This window comes from Podarcis liolepis (assembly GCF_965112155.1).
Source record: "Podarcis liolepis genome assembly, chromosome: 7".
Taxonomy (NCBI): domain Eukaryota; kingdom Metazoa; phylum Chordata; class Lepidosauria; order Squamata; family Lacertidae; genus Podarcis; species Podarcis liolepis.
This window is the reverse complement of record NC_139561.1, coordinates 69,020,134-69,041,081: the sequence shown is the minus strand read 5'-3', so window position 1 is coordinate 69,041,081 and position 20,948 is coordinate 69,020,134. Positions and strand designations below refer to the sequence as shown.

Below are 20,948 nucleotides of genomic sequence, written 5' to 3'. Positions count from 1 at the left end.
GGTCCCCACCTTAATGCATCCTGGGCAAAAGAGCCTGTGGCTGTTCCCCATCTGCTCCTCCCCATCCGCCTGTATATAGGGCAGCTCTCAGCAGGCGCTAGTGGCTCGCTCGCTCGGCTGCCTTGCTCATCACATTGCACGGTAGCCCCTCCTTTTCCTCTTAATTACCGTGTGAGGGGCAGCAGGTTTGCTTGAGCAAAATTAACTGGAAACTGCTCAAGGGAAATGGCCTCCCTAGAAGCATCTCCAGCCCTGTTGGGGTGGGAGGGGGTGGGGGAGGTGTTGCGGTAGTGAGCACTGCTCTCCCCCATCCCTATCCCGACTTTTCAGCTACTACCAATAGGGAAGGAGGCTCTGGGTTAACCCTTGCAGCGTTGCTTGCCGTGGTTCTATCTTCCCTAATCTACCCGCATGCATAAAATTCTGCTCAGTACTGTTAAGGCGGATGCAGGATTTGTTTTGCTTTGGGGGGGGGGGTTCAGCCATCAGTTGGCCAACTGTTTGTTTCGGGATTTGGAGAATATCAGGGTTGCATGCAGAAATGCGATGCAAAACATAATGCAGATCATAGAACAGTTGGGTGAGGCTTACTCCGCGTCATGCAGATGCGGTCCTATACGCAGGCATAGCGGGAGAAGAAGGAGGGCCTGCTGGATCCGGCCAGTGGCCCATCAAGTCCCGCATCCTGTTCACACAGTGGCCAGTCAGGGAAGCCGGCAAGCTGGACCTGAGCACAATGGCCATATTGCCTTCGCTGACCTGGATCTTGCGTAGCGCTAAGCCAAACTATGCTGCTGCCATGCTGTTGAGGGCTAAGCTGTGGTTTGGCTTACTGTCATGCCCGAAGCCAGGTTCGTGGTTTGTCTTGCTCCAAATGCATCACAATCTGTAAGCGAGACTTGTCCTTGGCTTGCTTTGTTTTCGGGAGACCAACCATGAGCCTAAATTCAGATATGAAGCTAAGCCAAACCATGGGGTAGCTGTCGGTATCACGCTGGCAGCTGGACCAAGGGAAGAGCAAAGCGGCTATTTTCTAAATGTGCATGCTTGCACTTTCATGCTTCTTGGTGCTGATCCCAGCGGCCTTGCTGTAAGCTCTGATCAGCCACTAGGGGCAGATATCAGCTGTTTTGGCCCACAGGCCAGACTTCCCAACTTGGAATTCTGTAGCGCAGCTGAACCCTGCCCAGAACAGGCTAGTTGTGAGCACCAGTCAGCTGATGGGCACTACAGCAATCCCTCCTGGGAACGGCGCTTACAACAAGCCACTGTGCTAATCCAAAGGAGCAAGGGAATTTTCAGGCTTACGGAATAACAATCTATTCCTCCACCTTCTTCGTTCCCAGGGATGACAGGACATGCGGAAGTGGTCAGAGTTGTGTTTGACCCACAGATCATCGGCTACGAGGACCTTCTCAGGTTTTTCTGGGAGAACCACGATCCAACCCAAGGTAACATCTCATGTCGGAGGAAAGGGAATGAATGAGAGCTCCAACTGGCCTAGATAGAGCAACTTTCCCCAACTCAATGTCAGAATTGTGTACCATGACCAACATCAGCTTGCAACAATTTCAAGCAAGAACCTTTCTCAGCCCAACCTGGAGATCCCTGGGATTGAACCTGGAGCCTTTTATGGGCAAAGCCTGTGCTCTTGTCACAGAGGTACAGACTTTCCATTTCTAGATATGCAAGAATCTCAGTGGTCTGTAGTTATTTGCTGTCCCAGCACCATGAAGGGGGAAGCTGGGACAGTAATTTCGTAATGCTGGAGGCAACCTGTGGCCCTCCAGAAGTTGCTAGGCTGCAATTCCCATCATCCGTGACCAATGGCTGTGCTAAGTAAGCCATTTTTCTAAGTAGGGTGCCACCACAGAGCAGGCCCCGTCACTGGTTGCCACTCGCCTAACCTCAGGGTGGCGGCAGCCAAAGCAGGGACTTAAGGAATAGTCGGCTTCATGTGGGAGAGGGCAGATCTTTCAGCTATACCTTGCTCCCAAACCAAATAGAGCATTGTGCATAGAATGGCATGGAAGCTGATGAAGATGTCCTAGCCATGGTTTAGTAGTAGAGCACACCCATTGTCCCTGGTTTGACCCTCGACATCTCCACTTAGAAGAATCGGGTGATGTGAAAGACCTCTACCCGAGACAAAGGAGGGATGGAGCAATCTATTTCTGACATATGTCAATCCTGCATGTGTTATGCCATAAGACTGTTCTGCTCCACTCATCTATGATTTCCTCCCCCTCTAAAAGAAGACCTGCATGAATATTCCCACTTAAATTTTCATTTTAAGTGGAATTTACATATTTTATTATCAAAATTGCATCTTTAAATGTTTATCCTTCTGTATTGTGCAGCTTTGTTTCACCTTAAAATCATACATTTTAAGATTCCCCCCCCTTTTTTGAACAGAGAACTCTCGTTCCAGAATTCGGGAGATGTGACGGATAGTTGCATTGTGGTTTGCTCATTTGTCTGGGTAGGAGCAGAACAGGTTGGTGTGCATGAGGGTTCTATATCACTCGTAGATTCCTCAAGCATCCTTACCTGAGACCCTGGAGAGAAGCTGTCTGTCAAACCAGACACTAGTTGGGTTAGAAGTACAAACGATTTGACCCGGTCCATGGCAACTCCCAGCGTTCCTCAGCTTCCTTGGCTCTTGCTGGCAGGGGGACACGTGATGCGGCAAAGCTTGCGGATACTGTGTGGGTCTGGATCTGGGCAGAGTCTGGTTGGGCACTGCCTGGGAATTCCACCTCCGTCCCCTTGAGTCAGGCTATTGATGCTAAATCCTCGGGAAACTCTGGGCAGAGCCACAGAAGAGCACACAGCAATTTGCCTGGGTAACTTCATGCAGAGGACACGCAAAGCTCTTCACCCAGGGAGGTTTTGCTAATGCCTCTTCTAAGGGGTGGCTGTGTTTTGTTCGCAATCCTATAACGAAGCTTGTCAGGCTGCCTCCATTTTCAACCCTCTGCTTTTAAGGTAGTTGTCTCTTTAAGTGCCTTCCAGTCTCCCCCTCCCAAACACAGGGTGAGGTGGGGAATGGTGAGGATGTTGAAGGGAGGGGGGCCATGGAAGGAGAAGGGAGATCAGTTGCAAAGAAGAGGGCAATGGGGACTTTTAATGTTCTCTCTCTCTCTCTCTCTCTCTCTCTCTCCCTCCCTCCCTCCATGTTAATAACCGGGAGGTGTGGGGGGGAGGCCTGTTTGAAACCCGCCTCACGTCAACACTGAGTGACAGCAAGGGATAGGGGGAAGGGTTAGAGGCTTGGGGAAGGCTGAGCCTTTTTTTTTTTTTTGTAATGAAGTGTAATTTTAATGAGGAGATTAGCATTCTCTCTGTGTCACCGGCAGGGCACTCCTCTGGGTTCGTAATTGCGTGTGGGTGCTTTAATGAGTTGCGTCTGCGTCGATGGCTTTATTTATTTTTTTAAAAACCATTTATATCCTGCTCTTCCTCCCCAAGGAGAGTGCACACAGACACATACATGCATTAATATGTATACACATATATATGGTGCTTTTTTGTTGTTACAGTAAGTGCCACACTTTTAACATTTTTTGGGTGTGTGTGCTGGTACTACATACCTTTGAGTACCCCCAACGATATGATGATACGAGCATATGACATGACAAAGCTCACAGCTTATTACGGGGGCAGACAGTATTGAACTCAGACAGAGCCACTGTTGGACTTTGCAAGTTTGGAGAAGGTTACTGCCCACCCCGGCATCTCATAATGGTCCCTTGTGACACCTGTCCACCACCTAACCACTAGGCAGTGCTGCCTCCAGCTTTGCTGACTCATCAGGGAACTTAGGAAGCTGCCTTATACAGAGTTAGATCATTGGTCCGTCTAGCTCAGTATTGACTACACCAGTGTTTTTCAACCTCGGGGTCGCCAGTGTGGGTGGACTACAGTTCCCATCATCCTTTATTTACCGTTGCGCTAAGCAGACTGTGGATGATGGGAATTGTAGTCTACCCACATCTGGGAACCCAAGTTTGGAACTGTAGCATTGTAGAGTTGGAAGGGACCCTGAGGGTCATTTAATTCAACCCCCTGCAAACATAGGAATCTCAACTAAGGTTGCAGAACACTGCTCTACACTGAGAGGCAGCAGCTTTCCAGGACTTCGGGCTTCCATGTTTATCTGTGATTCTCACAAAGCCTGCATTTAAACACATATTTTTGAATGTATTTTATGTCACATTTTGAAGTCATTTTGCTATGTTTTTTTGAGTCAAGAATTGCATTGCAAAATTCAGAGCAGTATGAAATTCCCACTTTCCCCGGGAGAGCTACATTCTGATTCACGCATTAGTTTAGGAAGTGCAAATGAGGTCACTTTTTTTGTGCAGTATCAGGATTTGCAAAAAATGAATTCTTCAAGGAGCCGTCGGCATAAGAATGACTGATGTGTCCCTTAAGACATGCCTTAATAAATCCTTGACCATGAGGCCTAGGACGCTGTTGATATTCATTTAAAACTAAAACAAGTAAAAACATTCAAATACATCTGCAACCCATCATCATAATTCAACAAATAAAATCTTCTCCTTGAAAAACTGCATCAGATTAGCTGACCCAATTAAAATACCGGCTGATTTTTTAAAAAAATCTTGGCAGTTAAAACAGAAAAAAACCTTCTTAAAAGTCTGGAAGGAAAGAAATGGCTTTGCTTGGTGCCAAAAAGAATTGCAAAGTTGGTGCCCAGCGATCCTCTTTAAGGAGAGCATTCCACAAGCACGGGGCTACTACTGAAAAGACCCCTTTGCTTTTGCCACCCCCCAGATCTCAGCATGAACGGTACCTGGAGGATAGTTTCAATGCGGAGTCCAGGCTCCCTCGATATTCCACAGCCAGGCGGGCCCCGGCAGGCCCTCTTATAGCAGCAGTGGGCTCCGGTGGGCCTTTTGGAGGGTGAGACAGGCCCCTTCAGTCCTCGTCCCACCGTGTGTCTCACACACATCGCTGTGTCCCCACCACCACCAGCCTTGGGCGGTACCCAGGATGCCTGGTGTCCATGGATGACCTTAGGGCCTGGATAGCTTATATGGAGAGAAACTCTCCATAGGATATTGGGCCTTCATGCTGTGTTAAGACAGCACCTTGAATTTGGCCTGGGAATGTAATGGCAACCAGTGAAATCAAAGGCAGGCAGAATACGTTCCTGTTGCCTAATCCCTGTGGGTTTACCTCGCTTGCCTAGGCAGCAGTGGTGTAGCGTGGGGGGTGCAGGGGGGGCCGGGCGCCCCGGGCGCAACATCTGGGGGTTAGGGTTAGGGGGCGCAAATCCACGGGTTAGGGGCGCAAATTACTTACCTTGCCCCGGGTGCTGACAACCCACGCTACGCCACTGCTAGGCAGATTTGTGCAGTAGCATCCTGGAAATGGCAACGCTGGTCCATGCAAACTGCCAGCTGATGGCTTCTTCCTCATGGAAGCTGTTTTGTAGGAGCGAGCCCAGCTCCTTAGTCCAGAGCTATAAGCACATGCCAGGAATACCATTGTTACATAATAAGAGCTGTGCTGGATCAAGCCAAAGGCCAGTCTTGCTCAGCATCGTCTTCTCACAGTGTCCAACCAGATGCCTGGAGGAAGCCTGTGAGCAGCAGCAACTCCCCCCCCCCCACACACTTCTGGTATGTGGTGACTGGGATTCAGATCTCCTCTGCCAGTGGGAGTAAAACAGAGCCATTGAGGCTAATGGACATCAATAGCCTTGCCTTCCATGGATTTGTCTAATCATCCTTTAAAGCCACTCAAGATTGAGGTCATCACTGTGTCTTGTGAGGGCGAATTCCATAATTTAACTCTGTGCCTTGTGACAAAGTATTTTCTTTAATCTATCCTGGATCCTCAAAACACTTTCTGAATTCTTTGAATTCAAAACAGCTTCGTTGGTTGCCCCTGAATTCTGGTGTTATAAGAATTCTCCCCATCGTGCATCAATTTATTCATCTTTTGCATGTCCTCTCCTTCTTGCCTTTTCTCTCTCAACTAAAAAGACCCCAGTGTTGCAACCTCTCAAGTCACTTCACTTCTTTGATCATTTTGGTTGCTCTTTCCTGAACCTTTTCTAGCTCTACAATATCCTTTTTTTAAAAAAAAACAAAACCCAACAACTTTTCTTTAGAACTATGTATGGGTAGAAAAACAAATCCTAATTGTATATATTCTTACTAGAGCAAGAATAGCGCTTGCAAAACTTGGAAAAGGAATTTGAGCCCCAACAGCAATGGGATCAAACTTGAAATCGTTAAATTGCCTATATGTGTGTGTGTGTGAAATTATAGATTAAATTGGCTCAGCAGGGACTCAGCAAATCAGTTTATAAGGCTAAATTTGGCTTTAAAAGAAGAATTATATGATATTGTGATAACGGGAAAGGTTGGGGTGTTAAATTTGGAGTTAAAAATCTATGAAAAAGAAGAATGATACTGTGTAAATAGTTGCCAAGTAGTGATTTTTGTCATACGATAATATTTTTTTAAATCCGCTTTTTCCCTACCCTGAGCAATTGTATAGACCATTGCCATGTCCTTAAGGAGGAGTACCATGAAGAGGAGTTCAGGGGATTAAAAAACAATAATAATTTTACAAGTTGTGTGTCTCTGCTTCTCAATTTGTATTGTGTTATTTTATGCACTGTGACTTGCTGCTATTTTTATTGCTTATAGTCTAGAAGTTATTTATTGTAATTGTGAAAAGTGAATTTCTGTTTAGCTATTTTTTTTGGGGGGGCCTGATATTTATTTTTACTGCGTACTCTTATATCCTAATGGATTATTGAATATTACTCATATCAAATAAAGCAATATGAGTTGTTTATTTTAAAACTATGTTTTTATTATGACGTCTCTGCATTGGGTCGAAGGTGTGCAATCTTTGTTGCTTCTTCATCTTGTAAAACTGCCTCGCACACAATCATACAGGGAGGCAGTGTACAAATTACAAGTGAAATGGAAGTGAAATGAAATGTCCTCCTTTATTGGCCTAGTGTCCCTGGTCCAGATAGGCCAGGCATAGGCAAACTTGGCCCTCCAGATGTTTTGGGACTACAACTCCCACCATCCCTGACCACTGGTCCTGTTAGCTAGGGATCATGGGAGTTGTAGGCCAAAACATCTGGAGGGCGCAGGTTGGGGGTGCCTGATCTGTTTCATATTCCTGCATTGAACCTGGTGACCCTCAGGGTCCCTTCCAACCCTACAATTCTGTGACAGTTTGGTACCCAGAAGACTGAAGCCCCATTTCCTGCCGATTGGAAAACCAGTCACCTGGGACACTTCTGCATTCCAGAGGTCAACCAGGAGAGAATACCAATCTGCTAAGAACAGACATAGGACTCAAAAGTAGAGGTGGGGACCTGTAGAGTTGTGGGGATTCTCAACTTCCATCAGCTCCCATCACCCCTGACCACTGGTTCTGTTAGCTAGGGATAATGGGAGTTGTAGCCCCAAAACATCTGGAGGGCTGAGTTTGCCTATGCCTGAGATAGTCAAAGGGCTATAACTCAGTGTTAGAGAGCATCTGATTTACATGGAGAACGGCGCAGGTTCAATTCCCAGCATCTCCAGGTAGGCATGAAATCCTGGAGAGCTACTGCCTCTCCATGTAGACAGTACTGAGATGGACAGAGCAGTAGCAGCATCCTGGTTCCAGCACACCACAAGAGTCCTTCCCTGCCCCATCTCTGGTAACATTGATCTCTCCAGTGTGGTGCTCCCTCCCTGGGCTCCATTCTCTGTGTTCCAGATGAGGGCTTCATAATATATTCACATTACGCAGACACAGGATCGGCTGGGCTGACAAGTCACACAGTGGGCACAGTGGATTTGTTGTGCCTAGGTGATTAACAGCCTTTCCCATGAGAGGAATAGCAATCGTTTGCTCGTGGCTGGGAGGCAGAGGGGGCAGGGGGAAAGTGCGTCTGCATGGATACATGGGGGCAGGCCAGTGTTTGGTGAGGGCGGTCAGCCGGGGGAAGAGCACAACTCAATGGGAGAGTATGCCTTTGGTTGGCTGAAGGTCTCAGGTTGAAAAGGAACAGTAGACCAGCCTTCTCTAGCCTGGTATCCTCCAGATGAGGTTGGACTCCAACTCCCATCATTCCTTACCAGTGATGATGCTGGCTAGGGCTGATGAGACCTGGAGTTCCACAACATCTGGAGGGCATCTGGGTAGAGAAGGCTGCTGTAGAGAATCCTGGGCTAGATGAACCAATAATCTCATCCCACCATCCCTGACAATTGACCATTCTGATTGGCTGATGGGAGGGTGCCGCAATGGCTGCCCCGGCTTATACCCACAGACTCAATAGTTGGCTTAAGTGCAGAACTCCAGTTTTTATCAGTTGCTGCTGAACAAGGGTGGCCGCCTTGCAAGTCTGCGCCCTTTAACAACGGCTTTCTTTCCAGGCATGAAGCAATACGAAGACGTCGGCACCCAGTATCGTTCAGCCATCTATCCCATTGGAGCTGAGCAGCTGGAATCTGCCCTGAGATCGAAGGAGATGTATGAGCAGGTATGGGAGATATGGGCATTTGGATGGGGGAAGGTTGGAGGGTAAGGACACCTTAAGTTGCCTTATGTGATCAGTCTGTTTCGCCCCCGTGTTAGCACCCTAAGGTCTGAGCCTAGGACCTGGGTAGCCCATGTGGTGATCATCTGCAGCTCCCATCAACCTCAGCCAGCATGGCCACTGGTCAGGGATCATGGAAGCTGTAGTCCAGCTACATCTGGAGGGGCTACTCCTGGGTTTGGTTCTTTTGCAGCCCAGCTGTCTGACATCTTTCAGCTAGAGATTCCTGGGACTGCACCCAGGACTTGCGGTATATGCAAAACGTGTCCTGCTATTGTCCCACTGTGCTGTTACTCCTTGGGTCTGGTGCTAATGAAGAAATCTGCTTAACAGCGGTTGTGCCCCATAACCCTAAAATAAAGAGCTCAGCAGCTATTCTGCAGCCATGAAGCAAACCCTGAGAATGTATCTCATTTATGATCAAGGACTTTGTATACGCCAGTGCAGAAACCCATTCAAGTGCAAAGTAAGATCTTGGTTTCAACACCCATCTTGCTTGCTTGCAATTATAATTGTGAAGATGGTCTTTGAAATATACTCAGAGTCGAGAGTGGATTTCATGCTCTTTAATCAGCTCATAGCGGTGAGGAGGAATGGAAGTTCCCCTAGAATGACTGCTTTATATACAGTTACAGGTAGGTAGCCGTGTTGGTCTGCCATAGTCAAAATAAAAAAATTCCTTCCAGTAGCACCTTAAAGACCAACTAAGTTAGTTCTTGGTATGAGCTTTTGTGTGCATGCACACTTCTTCAGATACACTGAAACAGAAGTTGCCAGATCCTTCTATATAGTGAGAAGGTGGGGAGGGGTATTACTGAGAAGGGTGGTGGGAATGGGTGATTGGCAGATAGCTGAGCCCCCGTGTAATACTCCTCCCCACCTTCTCACTATATAGAAGGATCTGGCAACTTCTGTTTCAGTGTATCTGAAGAAGTGTGCATGCACACGAAAGCTCATACCAAGAACTAACTTAGTTGGTCTTTAAGGTGCTACTGGAAGGAATTTTTTTATTTTGCTTTATATACATTATTTACACAATGGGCCCCACATGATTGGCTGATTCCGGGATTCTCCTGTAGGCCAATCAGGTTGTGGATTCACTTCCACCTGGAGCTGGATTGGGTGGCTCCTGTGGACCAATCAGACTGCTGCATTCTGGATCCTATTGTTCTCGGAACAATCAGACTTTTGCATTCTGAATCCTATTGTTCTAGGACCAACCAGACTGCTGCATTTTGAATCCTATTCAATTCAGTACATAACAGTCTGGGAAGGGAAGTTAGTGGAGCCTTCAAAACATTCATCACTGTGAAAAGTTCTCCGTCTTTGGCCACTTCCTGATACACATCAACAATGCTGCCTCTGTGGCAGATGGACGGGGTCTAAATATTAATAATTTATTATTATAATATCTTCCTGCAAAGGACTGCCATTGCCCCACACTGAACTGCCAATGCAAGCATTCACTGGCTTCCTTTGAGCTTTGAGGCCCTGAGCCAAATGCGCCGACCCACACCCCAATTGGCCCTGGTTATGCTGGCTGGGGCTGCTGGGACCTGGAGTTCAAAAAGGCTGCCTTGAACTGTTTGTGTCCTGACTATCCCGGGGAAACACACTTCCTATCCAAACTGCCAGGAGACTTAAGATCAGCAAATAAAGCCTTGCTGAGAGAACCATCGGGTGCAGAAGCTAGGCTGGTTGCTGTAAGAAGCAACATCTTCTCTGCAGGGGTCCTGGACCACTTGGACAATTCTCATCATCCCTGACCACTGATCCTGCTGGCAAGGGATGATGGGAGTTGTAGTCCAAAGACAGCTGGAAACCCAAGTTTGGGAAACCCTGCTTTAGAAGCTTGTGAGAGTCTATCTGTTGTCTTTTCAGGAGGCAGGGGGTAGAGGTTTCTGTTTTGCTGTGCCTTTGAGGGGCGGGGAGCAAAGCTCCTGTTAGCAGGATCCTGGTGCTGGGATCCGCCCCCCCCCAATGGCTTGTTCGCTTGTTAATATTGCTTAATATTTTAATCCTCCTTATGTAGGTTGATGTTGCCACCTGTTTGGGAAACCGGTGTTGAAAGGCGGTTTATAAAATCCCATAAATAAAAGGGTCCCAGGGGAGATATTTGCCCGCTGTTTCGTTGCTGACATTTTCATAGGACCTGAGATACCAATGGGGCTTTTTTTGGGGGGGGAGACAAATATGCCTTGTTTCTTTGCCCTCTGGTGAATAGGACTTGCCCTCTGAGCCCCATGCCCACAACAAAGGCAGGCGGGAGTGCATGCAGATAATTGCTCCTCCAAGGCCATATGTGTACTATGGGCTGGAAAAGAGGGGTTGCGCCGGGGGCGGGGAGAGAGAATATGTTGGTTTCCTTGGCAACTTGCCACCGCGGCAATTGGCAGCTAGGGTGCAAAGGTCAGCGGCACAGGCAGGTGTAGCCTCTCCACCCACCGCCCCTTTCAATGTGATTCATTGCTGTAAGCCGTTTGCCCCCCCCCCCCGGCCGCCATTGCAGAGGCAATTAAGGGCAACCCTGCTTGGAATCGGCACGTGCTGGGCAGACGTCGGCGTGTGCCTGAACTGGTGGGGGGGAGTTTGCGAAGATAGATGGGGCGCAGGGTGTTGGTGAGGGGTTTGTTGTAGGCAGAGCTGGTTGAACAGCAGCCTCTGGTGAGGAAAGAAGCTCCACATTTGAGGGCTGTTGGGAAGAGGTGAGATCAAGGGCAACATGGGTGACTTTGGGAAGCTTCCGTCTTCCTAGGTGGAGCCACAGCGAGATGCTTCTGACCATGGATGGACAAATCGGGCAATTTCAGTTTCTCTAATATTTTCAGTCTTAAGGTCTGTTCTCCACATTTCCACATCAGCTTGCAAATTTCAGTTTAATGTCCTCTTGGGTAGGCAAACTAAGGCCCGGGGCCAGATCCGGCCCAATCGCCTTCTAAATCTGGCTCGCAGATGATCCGGGAATCAGTGTGTTTTTACATGAGTAGAATGTGTGCTTTTTTTTTATAAGATATTTATTAAAGATTTTAGACAATATAATCACCAAACATATAAAACACCATCACCACAATATAACAAACACGGTAAAAAGAAAGATAAAAAGAAAGAAGCAAAAAGATAAACAAAGAATAGAAAACTGTCAATATAACATATAGATCAACTGTCTATATAACATATTTTCTTAACTTTTTGGACTTCCTCACATCTCCCTATCCTGCGTTCCCAATTATAAAATTATGAGCAGCAATTTGTCACTTTATTCCAAATCTTAATTTATAAATTTCAAATATTATGTCTCCAATTTCAAATATTTTTTCAAATGCTTAAATACTTAATTTAAACATAATATTACTCCAAGTTCATCTTTTCCTTAAACATCACTAATTCTCATATTCTTACAATTTAAATTGAATGTGTGCTTTTATTTAAAATGCGTCTCTGGGTTATTTGTGGGGCATAGGAATTTGTTCACCCCCCCCCAAGTTTAGTCCGGCCCCCCACAAAGTCTGAGTGACAGTGGACCGGCCCCCTGCTGGAAAAGTTTGCTGACCCCTGTCCTAAATATTCACATTTTTGTGTGTGGTTTTGCCAAATGTGCATCTTTTCAAACAGATTTTCCCTAATACGATGCATCTTTGATCCCCCGCATCTCCAGGTAGAAGGGAGAGACCCTCGCCTGAAATCCTGGCAAGCCTATGCTCCTAAGTCATAGCTGTCAACTTTTCCCTTTTCTTGCGAGGAATCCTATTTGGAATAAGGGAATTTCCCTTAAAAAAGGAAACGTTGACAGCTATGTCCTAAGTGCCAATGGGCTGCATCGAGTTAACCCTAGCTATAATAGGTTGGTTACTCTTCCATGCACCCAGAATATCTTCTTTTTTCACGCGTGTGTTTGTTTGTATGTGTCTCTGGCTACTCGGCGGCATAACTTTGAGACCAGAAGCTGTCTCCATCTTGGTGATCCCAAATATGACATGTCGCTCAGCTCTGCACTGCTGGCAGGTTTGCTTCCAACGGCCCATTAGTCATGCTAAGATATACCCCACCGGGGAGAAAATATTCAATAGCCCCCGTCCCAGAGGGTAGTGGGACAGCATGCTGCCTCTAGGAACAATCTGTTATTTATATATTCTGTTCTCCGCGGAGCCTAAATACTAGGCACTTTGCTCCCTGCTCCCTGGAGGGGCCCCTAGAGCTTTGCTCATCTGAGGCCTGCATGTGGCAGAAGACACATCTTAGCATTTATTAATAGCTCCAAGGGCAGGGAGCCTCCTTGCTGTCCAGAGCCACCTGGGATCCTGTCTCAATAGCATTGCCTTTTCCTACGGGGGCGCCTTCCCAACCCTGCTCTCGTTTGCTTACTTAAGACCATCTTTATGCTGCTTAATATACCAGTAAAATAAAATAAAATTCTAAAGTGCGTACTGCGAATTAAAACACACATACGCACATATCTTTCCAAAATTTACAATAAAAGCATCGTTACAAGCCACTAGGAATAGTAGTAAAAAAAAAAAAGTACAGAAAAGCAATAAAGCTTTCCAGCTTTCAGAGAAAATGCTTTTGGAGGTTGGAGCAGGAGGTGTGTCTTCAAAAGATGACCAAAGCAGGTAACTGATGCTGATGACAGAGGCAGCAGCACGGAGGCAGGATCTGTGTTTCCCATTGGCAGCTGCTTGGGTGATCACAGATGGAAAAAGACACGGATCTCGAACCTTTAAGTGGTTGGGCATAAAGGGGGCACGGAAACCTCTTGCTTCCACCAGCCAATCTTGTTTGGCTTAGGGGTAAAGATGCAAGATACACGTGTTCATACACCCCCCACGCATCTATGCGCCCCCACAGCCACATGGTTGTTTTGGTGTCTGAACCAGTGGTGCATTATGCTGTTGAGAGTGCTTAATTGTACAAGGGCTTATGGCAGTCATTTATATGCTGCTCCTTTACTCCCTATAAAGCAGGGGTCAGCAAACTTTTTCAGCAGGGGGTCGGTCCACTGTCCCTCAGACCTTGGGGGGGGCAGACTATATTTTGAAGGGGGGGAAATGACTTCCTATGCCCCACAAATAACTCAGAGATGCATTTTAAATAAAAACACACATTCTACTCATGTAAAAACATGATGATTCCCAGATGGTCTGCGGGCTGGATTTAGGCGGCTATTGGGCCGGATCCGGCCTCCAGGCCTTAGTTTGCCTACCCATGCTATAAAGGGCCTCTCTTCAGCAATCTTTGCTGGTGGCTGGTAAGAGATAGGTGGGTGATGGGCAGACCAGCAACATTTTTAGCTGCCACCAGGAGCACTCAGGTGGGAATGGGAACTTTGCATAGGTTCAAAGAGTTGCTCTGGGATGTTCCAGGATAGCGATAGTGATGCACTCCCTCCCTCATCCCCAATTTAGGGGGCGTTCTGTGTAGGCTAAAATATGGATTGTTTGATTGGTGGATTTCAAGGCTTCTAAACTGATTGTGATACATAAATGCAGGCCCTGCTTTCATGCCATTGGATACCAGTTGCTGGTGGGCATCCTTGAAGCATCTGATTGGCTCATGTGGGGAATGGAATGCTGACTAGCCAACTCTTTGATGTGGTCCAGTGGGGGGCTCCTCTTTTGAATCTGACCCTTTATAAGAAGGGTAGGGACCCTTGGCCGAATGCTTTTCAGAGGAGGAGCCTGGAGGTAGGGAAGAAAGGTTGCGGGGGGGGGGTAGGAAAAAGGCAAACATGGGTGGAGTTATTGGGGTGGGGCCAGAAATGCCTCTGCAAGCATCTAGTTCAGGCTTGAGACAAGAGCAATTTGTCCTTTCCCTGGTAGCCCATGGGGTGGGGAGGAAGAACAGGCATGGGGGAGAGAAAGCGGATGGGGGGGGGGAGAGAGAAGGTGGCAGCGAGAGAGAGTCAGTGACACACAGAGAAAGTGGGTGGCAGAGCGAAAGAGAAAAGGGGGGTGACACACAGAGAGAGGCGGTAGGGAGAGGCAGCGGCAGAGAGCCAGCAAGCAAGCAGAGTGGATGTATCCACTTCTATTCATCTCCACCCACTATCAGCATCCTGAAATGTGGCCCCTAATAGTTAAAGTTCCCCATCACTTGTTTATGCCCTAGTGGTGCTTGTATGGGAACAGATGTACCTCCCAAAGCGCTACAGAGAAAGCAGTGCTGGATGAGGGAAAGTTCCTGGGGGCTGGAGATCAAAGAGGTGAGCTTTTCAATTAGTTCCACCCATGCCCATCCTGCTAATAGAGAGAACAGGGGAGCAGGTGGGGGGAGGAGGAAGAAAATAAATTCCTTAGGATCTATGACCCCTGTAACATCCACAAGCACCCACATCACCCTGCACATTCTCTCTGTCTCTGCAAGCCTGCTTTCCGCTGCTCTTTTCCCGCTGCAGCTTCTCTGCCAGCACCAGGCCCAGCTGGGTTCCAGTTAATTAACTGTGTTGTCTTATCGGCTCTCTTGCACGCACCATCCGTGATGCCTGTGAATTAACTCTGCCTGCGATAAGCCTCATTGTTCTGAGCCCTGGAGAGCCATGCGCCTCCCTCCTCGCCTGCCTCCCTCTCAGCTGTTACGCACTCCCGCCCACCCCCCCCACCCCGCCCAAAACATGTGCAGCCCAGTGTTGTTGGCTGGAAGCCCTCCAGAGTTGGCAGAGCCTTTGAAGTGGGCAGCATCCTTAATTGCATTTAAAGAGATGGCTGGGAAGCTGGGCTGCGTCTGCCCTCTCCCCCCCCCTCCACGTTTCTCGTGATGCAGATCCCTCCCACTACTGCTGAAGACATCCATTGGCTTCTCCTCTCCCTCCTTACCATCACCTCCCTACATGAAGGCCGCCAACTAGGAGGAGAGGGGGAAGCTGTACTTGGCACCAAGGCTTAAGAGGCTCGCTACCTCTATCGCTAAAGGGGAAAGGGTAGAGGAGATGCCGGAGGAAGCAGGCCAATCCCTCCTAAGCCCATCGGACGGAAGTAATTCGTTTTGACAGCGTCTGTCTCCTCCTACCTCCTTGCTTGAGAATTCGCCTAGAAATTTCAGTGCCACTGAGTGTCTCTAAGCTTGACAGGGAGGCCCAAGATGGAAGTGGTAGGCAACGGCTTGCCGCCACTGCCGTTCTGTGGTCTTGCAGCAGGCGGCGGCTGCGAGCTGCCTGCCATTTTAATTATCCACAATGGCATTTATAGGAAATTTAAAATGGCGGCCAGCTGCGGTAAGCCCCAAATCCAGAGAGGGAAGGGAGCAATTTCAAAGCAGGCGTCGGCGCTAGTGGGCCCTGCTGGGGCATCAGAAGCTGCCCGAGGATGCAGAGTATTAGTGCCAGCCATGGGTTTGAAGGCTGACTGAAACTTCAGCTATTGCTCTGCCCAGGTGAAAGCAGGGCACAGAGCACCACCCTAAATTTGGCACTGAAGAGTGAGTTAGGTTGCAAGGGCTACCAGAACAGTGATGGTGCTCTCCAGGCTGTCAGTGGACCCATCCACCCTGAATTTGTCCAATCACCTTCTAAAAGAAAAGTGGTCGACCTGTGACCCCCACAGATATTGATGGAGTCCAGCTCCCATCAGCCTCAGCCTGACTGGGATGGTGGGATGTTGTTGTCTGGCAACATCTGGAGGGTCACAGGTTCCTCACCCCGTTCTAAAGTGATTGGAGTTACTGATCATCACCTCACTTTGCCAAAGTCCATCCTTCCCTATGCATTCAAGGTGGTTTGCATTAAACTGACAAAAATACAGTGGGACTTCGGGTTACAGACACTTCAATTTACAGACTCCGCTAACCCAGAAATAATAGCTCGGGTTAAGAACTTTGCTTCAGGATGAGAACAGAAATTGCACAGCAGCGGCGCGGCAGCAGCGGGAGGCCCCACTAGCTAAAGTGGTACCTCAGGTTAAGAACAGTTTCAGGTTAAGAATGGACCTCCGGAACGAATTAAGTTCTTAACCCGAGGTACCACTGTATTCAATGCAAAAATAATAATGTTAGTCTACAAGACCTCGATAGTTAAAACACAAATTTGTAATAAGATGAGACAGACATAAAAAAATATTAGGCAATACCAATCCATTAAGCAATTCATCAAAACGTGCAATTTATAATTACTAGATCATAACATTTCCAGGCAACGTGAAAACATAAGTGACAGGCCGAGAAGTAACTCAATTAATGCAGATTGCAGGAGAATCAATCATGTAACAAATCCACAAGCCCAAAATGCACAGGAGCCACCGAGATTAAAAATGATATTAACTTAAGATTCCATGCACAAACCCCAGCTGATTAAATGTGCCATGATATCCTCATCTTTCCTCTGTTCTCACCAGACCCCAACCTTGTGGCAGTGAGTTACACTGACTGAAAATGTGTTCTGTGAACAACTTGTATCTTGTCTGCCCTCCATCTACTGCAGGGGTGGGAAACCCTCTCCAGAGTCATTCCTTTCTGGATAACCTTCCAGGGCCACATGCCAGTGGGCGACCAAAGGCCAACACTGAGCAGAGCCTGCTAGATCAGGGCAATGGACCATCTAGTCCAGCATCCAGCATCCTCTTCTCAAAGTGCCTGTGGGGAACCCTCAAGCAGGACCTGAAAGCAGGACCAAGAGAAAACCCTCTCCCCTCCCATGGTTTCCTGCAGCTGGTGTTCAGAAACATATAGCCTCCAACCATGGAGGCAGAACACAGCCATTGTGGCTGGTAGCCATTGGACAGTCTCATCCTCCATGAATTTGCTCAGTCCTCATGAAGCCATCCAAGTCGGTGGCCATCACTGCCTCCTGCAGGAGGATCAGGGACGCAGCTGGCGCTGTGGTCTAAACCACTGAGCCTCTTGGGCTTGCCGATCGGAAGGTTGGCGGTTCAAATCCCTGCGACGGGGTGAGCTCCCGTTGCGCTGTCCCAGCTCCTGCCAACCTAGCAGTTCGAAAGGACACCAGTGCAAGTAGATAAATAGGTACTGCTGCAGCGGGATGGTAAACGGCATTTTCGTGCGCTCTGGTTTCCATCATGGTGTTTTGTTGTGCCAGAAATGGTTTAAACATGCTGACCACATGACCCAGAAAGCTGTCTGTAAACAGATGCTGGCTCCATTAGTCTGAAAGCGAGATGAGCGCCGCACCACATAGTTGCCTTTGACTGGACTTAACACTCCAGGGGTCCTTTACCTTTATCTTTTACCTGCAGGAGGAACAGGCTTGATAGTTTAATTACACACTGTGTGGAGTATTTTCTTTGGTCTACCCAACATTCCGCTTCATTTGGTGCCCATAAGTTCTAAATTTTATAGCCTTCTGTCATGTCACCTTTTCCCTAAAGTCCTAAATGTGGCAACCTTTCTTCATAAGGAAGCCACTCCCATCCCCTTGACCATTTTGCCTGCTCTTTCGTCTCTTTTCCAGCTGTCCCGTATCCTTTTTGAGCTGAGGCAGCTAGAACTGTGCACAGTATTCCAAGTGCAGCCACCTTCACAGTCACGTGGGCCATAAACTTGTGTTCTTTTCACGTGTGGTGAAATTAGCATAAGCATCTCGATATTTTATATCTCCAGCACCAAGCTTCCAAAATTTGACGGATGCTATGAAGGCGGTGGTGGCGTAGACTTGTAACTAAAGATCTTGCAGGCAGGTGGGGGAAGGTCATACATCGCTCATTAGTAGAAGACATGCTTTGCAAAGCAGGAGGTTTCAGGTTCCAGTACCCGGCATAGACTCAGAGAGTTGGAAAAGACCATGAGGATCAACCCTCTGCGAAGCAGGAATATGCAACTGCCCCATACAGGGATTGAACCTGCAACCTTACTGTCCTCAGCCCCACGCTCTAACCAACTGAGCTATCCAGGCATCTCCAGGCCTAGCTGAGAAAGATCCCCATCTGAAATCCTAGAGGGTTGCTGTCAGTCAGTGTACTAGGCAATAGTGAGCTATGGCCCTGCAGATAACGGTTGAACTCCAAATCCCATCAGCCTCAGCCAGTACAGTCATTGGTCAGGGATGATGGGAGCTGTAGTCTTGACAACATCTAGAACGGCGCATGTTACCTATCCGTGGTTTGCGTTATGCTCTAACCACCCTGTTGGGAGTGCTAACTATCTGAATGTCTCTTCTGTTACTGTCATCCTTTGGCAGGAGCTGTCTAAGAAGCAACAGGGACGGATAACGACTGAGATCCAGGAGGCCAGCAAGTTCTACTACGCTGAAGATTACCACCAGCAATACCTGCACAAAAACCCCGAGGGGTTTTGCGGCCTGAAAGGCACTGGGGTTGCTTGCCCCATTGGCAAATGAGAGCCCGCCTCCTCCAGAGGGGAGTGTTCTTGGGAACCATGGTGATCGGAACCCTTCAGCAGTTGCCATGGAAACCGAAGCAGCCTAGCATCCTCCTTAATTCAGCTGTAATTTAGCAATTGGGGCTGTCCTTTCCTTCCTTTGTGTTTGTGGGATGCTGCAAGATTTGGGGAAGGAGGCAGACAACGGCCAGCCTGCCAGGAGACCGTCCTGTGCCTTGGATAAGATACAGCTACCCACCTATACAGGCCTCACATAGGAAAGGGGTGCCTTCTTCCTGGTTGCGGCCTCTTCAGATGTCTAGTCCTGTCTCAGAGAGGGCCAATGCAGAAAGACGAGACTGCCATTGCTCTGAGGCTGTGTTCACACTGAGGCATTAACACATGCGTGGGCCGCCGTTTCCATGTACCTGTTGTCGCACCTTGGTTGTCCGCACACAAATGCCTTCAGTTTTCTCTGCAGATGTTTCCCATCCACAACAGTTGGGCACTGCTAGCTGGGTTGTATTGGGGCTGTGTGTTGTTCTCTATACCCTTCCATTAGCACTGCCATCACTTCTGGACGCTTGCGGTTTTTGTGGTTTTTTAAAAAATAAATACATTATTGGGACCAACTGGGCCAGTTACCTATTGAAACCCTTCTGTATGCAGAGTCAGCAGCATTTGGCTAGTGAAAATTGGGCTAGAGAGCAGACTTTGTACCAGTTGCCATTGCCCACACAGAGGTGCTTGCAGCTAAGAAGGCAATGAAGTTGTTTGTTGTAGGAAATCTGTAACTTGGATAGAAAATGTTCTAGTCTAGAGAAGAACGAGGCAGCCATACCTGGTTCTTTGTTGTCATAGAGGATAATTGAAGGTGACCACTTATCTTGAGGTTCAAGTAGGAGAAGGAAGAGGAAGTTGTAAGCAGGATGCAACCTGAGAACATCAGTCTAACATCAAAGAGAGCGAGAGAGAGAGGTCAGCTCAAGAGGTTAAAGGTACAGGGATAGTTTGGGAATCTGGAAGTCCATAACATTGTCTGTTTTAACCCACACAAAACCTCTCTTCTGCAAGCTGAGTTGCACCCAGACTTGCAACATAGATGTGTGTGTATTGTGCATGATTCCTCCAACAGCCTGCTAAGGAGCAGCCCTCCAGAGGGGCAGAGAGAGGAAAAGGGTGGATGTCCATGGCACAATGCTCACAATCCCATTGGCCCTCACCAGTAAGGAGCCATCTGCAGCTCTTCTGGAGACAACCGAGACAACCTACATTGTAAGTAGGTGGTTGTAGGGAATTGTCAAAAAAACAATTCCAGTGCAGCTGCATTTAAAGAAATTCTTGACTCGTACCAAAAGTTGTCGGGAGAACTACTGGAAGCCAGACAAGAGCCATAGAGGAAGCAGGGCGTGTGGAAGTCGGAAAGGGATTTTTTCAAAAAAAAAAAAGTTCTAACAAGCCAACCCACAAAAAAAGCCCCACTGCAGTGTGTCCAGCTCACTGATGGCAGTGAGGTAGCCTTTTCAGATTGTCCCAGGGATAGGGGGGCTCTTAAAAGGAGGCTGGCATGTGGATGATGGGCCAAAAATGTAGGTTCCAGGAGCTTCAAACACATGTTAATTGCTACAGTGGTGAAGCCCGGAGTGTTTTGGCAATGGTTTTTGCATCAAGTACTATCTCTCCTGTGCTTTCCCTTGTAGCGTTCTCTTTAGGTCACCGTGACTTAGAGAGGCTGCCGGGAACTATGAAATATTATTCAGGATTTTCCACATCTGTTACTAAAGCCAAGGCCTTGTTTTCTCCCTCCGCTGTGTCTTATGGGCACACAACAGGCCAGCTGCTATTGAACGCAGCTACGCAGCTACTTCTTCATTTCACCAATCTGCAGCGAGAGACAGCTGGCCTGTGTCTCTCCTTCCCATTCTTTCTACCCATTGGCTGTGGCAGGCTATGCCACACTCACAGGGCTCTGATTGGCTCCTCTCTGCTCCTGCCCCGATTGGCCACGGGACCATTTATAACGCCACTCTGTTTTCAAGTTGCATTTCACAGCCCAATGGTTAATGGCGATGGGAGTTGTAGTCCACCCACATCT

The 20,948-nt window shown here is 48.0% G+C and overlaps 1 protein-coding gene across 6 annotated transcripts in view; it reads left to right on the top strand.

Moving 5' to 3' along the window:
* The window catches only part of LOC310710911 (mitochondrial peptide methionine sulfoxide reductase-like), a 46,104-nt gene extending 26,619 nt beyond the window's left edge, over positions 1–19,485 (top strand). For all 6 annotated transcript variants that reach the window (XM_083512253.1, XM_083512250.1, XM_083512252.1 and 3 more), the window contains 3 exons: positions 1,347–1,451; positions 8,430–8,536; positions 18,714–19,485. In XM_083512253.1, coding sequence (XP_083368379.1) covers positions 1,347–1,451; positions 8,430–8,536; positions 18,714–18,872 — 371 coding nt within the window. In that variant the 3' untranslated portion in view covers positions 18,873–19,485. The remainder of the gene's footprint in view (positions 1–1,346; positions 1,452–8,429; positions 8,537–18,713) is intronic.
* The last annotated feature ends 1,463 nt before the right edge of the window (positions 19,486–20,948 follow it).